This window comes from Bactrocera latifrons, unplaced genomic scaffold, assembly GCF_001853355.1.
Source record: "Bactrocera latifrons isolate USDA-ARS-PBARC rearing strain unplaced genomic scaffold, ASM185335v1 scaffold_518, whole genome shotgun sequence".
In the NCBI taxonomy this organism is placed as follows: Eukaryota; Metazoa; Arthropoda; class Insecta; order Diptera; family Tephritidae; genus Bactrocera; species Bactrocera latifrons.
In genome coordinates this window covers 147,437-152,184 of record NW_017537177.1, presented here as the reverse complement: position 1 = coordinate 152,184, position 4,748 = coordinate 147,437, and the positions used below count along the sequence as shown (strand labels likewise).

At 33.3% G+C, this 4,748-nt stretch overlaps 1 protein-coding gene across 1 annotated transcript; it reads left to right on the top strand.

The window, feature by feature from the left end:
- Positions 1 to 2,916: 2,916 nt before the first annotated feature.
- On the top strand, positions 2,917 to 4,169 carry LOC108973995 (28S ribosomal protein S5, mitochondrial; the record flags this gene model as incomplete). Its single annotated transcript, XM_018941567.1, has 1 exon — positions 2,917 to 4,169. A coding segment is annotated over one exon (1,107 nt), but the record flags the coding sequence as incomplete, so codon positions are not given.
- Positions 4,170 to 4,748: the final 579 nt, after the last annotated feature.

Here is a 4,748-nt window from a genome sequence, read left to right as displayed (position 1 = left end):
ACAAGAAAGGCGGTGTGAGTCTGTCTTTGTCGGGTTCCAACTTTTAATCGGATGGAATGCCTTGTCGGAACCGATTGATTCTTCGTTTGACTCTCTTGAGAACTTTCACGTAAAACTTGGCGTTGACCAAAACACACTACTTCTTGCTAAGGCAAAATATGTAAGCCTGCTTGATCATACCAAACGTCTCTGTAGTAGATTTACCGAGTTTCACACAGAATTTGATCGCGTACCTCTACTATAACGAACGTTACATTTTCAGCTTGCAGGTGCTCGGAGGCAACTGACCAGCCGCTCGTTCGTTAGCTAGGAGCGATTGTAGAAGATTTACAACATGTAATAAACGTAATCTAACACACAAATGCATCTTTATTTATTCGATAAATTCGATATTTATTATATAAATGTAAAATCCAATCATATTCTGTAACACTATTCAATATTTTAATGGTTTATTTACTCATTTCCTATTAATACTTTTTCGAAATATAACGCACGTAAACGTTTCCCGTTTGTAAAGAAATACATTCCCATCCGCCATATCATTTCGCTCCAATTCATAGTCTTTTCTGCGTGACCGAAATACGGAACAGTACCTCCGTTAGGTACTGGTGTTATTTTCCGACGTATTTCAGACTGCGCTCCACACGTGAGTGGAGTATGTCGTACGTTGTCTACACCTGAGTGTACAATGAGTAATATATTACATTGCAAGATTGAAGATTCCAAACAAGTCGTATACCGAAATATATAAGGGCACGAGAAAACCCATTGCATTATCTAGTAATGTATGAACGGCTAATTCGGCCAATTTATTGTAAATGACTATTGTGTATGGTTATTGTGAATTGGCGCAAATCGTATACATTCCGAGTGTTGAAATTTTAAAATTTATAAAAAAAAAATCTGTTCTGTCTCATAGAAAGCAAAAACATGTTTTACACGAAAAAAAATTGTAATGGTCATGCCAAATATAAATGATCGGGATGACAAGATGACTTGAATTCCGAATAAAACGGTTTTGTTAAAAACGACTAAAAGAGTATCAAGAGTAAATTATTAGATATGTCAGATATTACACCCAAAAATTCTTTGTCAAAATTGATGCGTGTGGTAACACTCATAGACGGGGGTCCACATATAGGTAATATCAAATATCTCCAGACTTACTATACAAATTTCAACCAAATTCGGTAGAGAACAGGTTCTATTTCAGAGTACGAAAATGGGCGAAATTGGACAACAAGCACACGTACTACATATTATATGACACAATTTAAATTTCGTCCGATTCTTTCACTTTCCAGTATACAAATAAAGTAACACTGCTTATATGGAGATGTACTTTTGCCTTAAAAGTATTCCATCTGGAATCTAAAAATTGTCAAAATCGGAGTGTAACTTTGCAACCCTCCAGAGAACGAATATGTGAACTGTTCTATTGACTAACTTTTACCCAAAAATATCAGTAAATGTCTGAGATATATAAATGCAATTTGGATAGAATCCCTTCCTAATAATGGCATGTTCGTATGCCAAAACATCTGTGGAATCAGGTTACAGAAAAGAAATTTACCGATTCGAAAAACTCGCGAAGTATAAATTAAAAATTCACCTTTCAATTCACAGTAGTATATATTAAAATAACTAAATATTTATTAAATTAATAAATAAAAATAAGTGGATTAAACAAAAAGGCAGAACAACAATGTGTAAATTATTCAGCCCTGTCTTGCAATCCATTATATATACTGTATACCGTTTTTTATTTGTTATCCTTTGAAATTGTTCGAATTGTAGAACAATTCCAAACTTAGATCAAATTGGCATTCTGATATTTACATTCACTTGGAATGTTAAACTTTGGATTTTCACGGAATTTGTGTATACCAAGTTTTTGCATACGAAGAAATTAATCGAAAAGTTGTAAGTTTTTATTGAATTATAAGCAAACAAAAGTATGTGCTTATGATTGAGCTGTTACAGCAAAACCCAAAAGTGATTCAGGGTTTTACAGAGGTTCCTAAGGAAGAAGCTGCAGCATTTTCTAAAAATATAGCCTATGAACTCTTTTGGAAGTGTTTTAGAAGCAGCTAATTTAAAGCTAGTTTGTATAATTTATTTTTTTACAGTCCTTGATTAGATTGGAAGGCCTTTACAAAAAGGAAATTAGTCGAAAATAAAGCAGAGCAATCAACTACTGGAGGCAGTAGAAATAGACAGCACCATTTCAGTGAAATGGAGAAAGCTGTGATAACACTAATTGCATTAAAGGCGAGCACAAATGGAATAAATGCCGACGTATCGATGCCATCAGTGACCTGCAGTTCATCACTGCCGAGACGTACTTCTAGGCGACCCGATACATCTACAGCCGATTTAGATAAACATTCCGTTTACATACTTCAACTAAAAAACGTAAAACCGAAGACAATGGCGATATTAAAGAAAAAAAATTTAAAATAATTTTTATATATATTATAGTTTAACTTTGAGTTTTTTGTGGATTCTTAAACAGTATATTGTTCTGTCCACATCGAGAATGTTGCTCGTGTTTCCCAATGATTTTCGATGAATTTTTAGATCATCTTCTTGAATAAAGATAAATACAAATCTTAGCGAATCCATTTTTGGTTTGTAAATTCTGTTTGAATTTAAACGATATTAGTTTTTTTTATCAAAATATAAATATGTTCTTCTTCCCAGTTAATTTCGTAATGTCAAATTTCAAAATTAAATACTGCAATACTTTGGATTTAGTAATAGAAAATTATTCGCAATCGAAGCAAACATACTAGAATGTTTGAGGCTATTAAGTTTTTCCACGCTACCTTTAGTTTACAAATATAAACAATATCCATTTAAGATATTTTTTTTGTTGAATGTTTCTAATTAATTACATAAATTTTATTTGTCTTTGTAGTATCTGCGGAAGATATATGGCGTGGAGTTACATCTGTAAGCAATGCCGGCAAGAAGAGAGGAAGAGGGAAAGGATCTGGTAAAAGAGTGGCAAAAGATCTAAATAGAGGGCAGACAATAGGGGTCGGAAGCAGAAATTTCGTGTGGCCTGGATTGAATGCACCCATCGTTCGTGGGAAAACTTTAATTCAACAAGAGCGTTTATCTGAGGTTAACAATAGGGATCGAAATATAAACAAAATTCGAGACCTAATGGGTACTTATCGAATCGCAAAAGTGAACTCAATTGATCGTGGATGGTCTGGAGCGAAAATGCCAGGTCGAAGCATAGGGCCTCCGGATGCTATAAACGAAGAAATGTTCGAAGATTTTGACACAAGGGTGCTTGAAAATAAAATTGTATTTATAATGAAAGGAAATATGGGAAGAAAGCGGCGTTACTCTGTTCTGTCAATAACAGGAAACAAAAAAGGTTTAGCTGGCTTTGCAGTGGCAAAAGCTCCTGAGGTTCGTACTGCTTTGAGGAAATCTAAAAATCGAGCTGCTCAGAAAGTAATAAAAATTGAATTGTGTGATAATCATACAGTATTTCATGATTTTTCTTGTGCATTTGGCAAAACTAGAATTTTTGTTCAAAGAAAACCGGAAGGATATGGCCTTATTTGCCACCGTGCGATCGAAACTATTTGTAAAGTGATTGGGATTCGAAATTTACATGCAAAAATAGAGGGATCCACAAATTTGCAACACATTGTCAAAGCATTGTTTTTGGGATTGCTGCAGCAAAAAACTCATGAAGAAATATCGAGAAAAACAAACTTACATGTAATAGAGTTTCGCAATGAAACTGGACTACATCCGCATATTATTTCAAAGCCAGAATCTTGTAAAGCAAGTAGAGGTCCTTTTTCAAAAGAGATTTCAGACTATACTGGATATGTTTTGGACGATCAAATTAGTTTGAAAAAAAGGAAGTTTGCTCCATTTTATTTTGATAGTAAAGGTTACAACTTATTTTTAAAAAGAAAAGAACAAGTTCGTAATCAACAAAAGGTACGCGTCAATATGAATGCATTTGATAATGATCTACCAAGCGTTTGACAAAATTAATAACTAACCTTATTATCAGTCTTTATATTAATGGTCATTCTTGTAAACAAGCTTTAATTTAATATTATTTTCCAAAAGAGGAATTTCTGATAAACTAAATTTCGATTACAATAAAAATGTAAATATCTTTCATGCAACACTGTTTGATACATTTTTTTTTGGATTAAAGAACCGTGCATAGAACAGCAGAAAATGTAACATAATTCCTTATTTAGTCTGACATCTTGGTCGAAACATCACGTTTTCTGTACCCCTTTCAAGCTGTAGTCGTAATCGTTGTTTCCTTCCAAATTTTGTATTCTTGATGTACATATTATATCGTAGTGTTAAAGACATTTTATCGAAATGTTAATTTAAAGTTAACAAAATACGGTATTCCTCAATTCTGCCATTTTTTCTTAAGTTATACAGTAGAGGATCAAAAAAGTTAAGTAGTTTTTTCATTTTTATTGGGGTGCTTAACTTTTTCGAATTTTTTACGGTGTTTGTAACGTTGAAGTAAGAAGTAACCATATTCTGGTGAAGTCTTTTCTACGGATACGATTTTACGATGTCCGCTCGTAGTTCGAGYTTTGAAATTTGTTTGTTAGAGAACTTTTTATTGTTCTCACTMGTGTCTGTGTCCTTTTCATTCAGTAATATCTTCAACTGAGATAATACAACCTGTGTTAGTCCTGTCAACAACTCTTGTGTATCTTCGAATATTCGACTTTAAA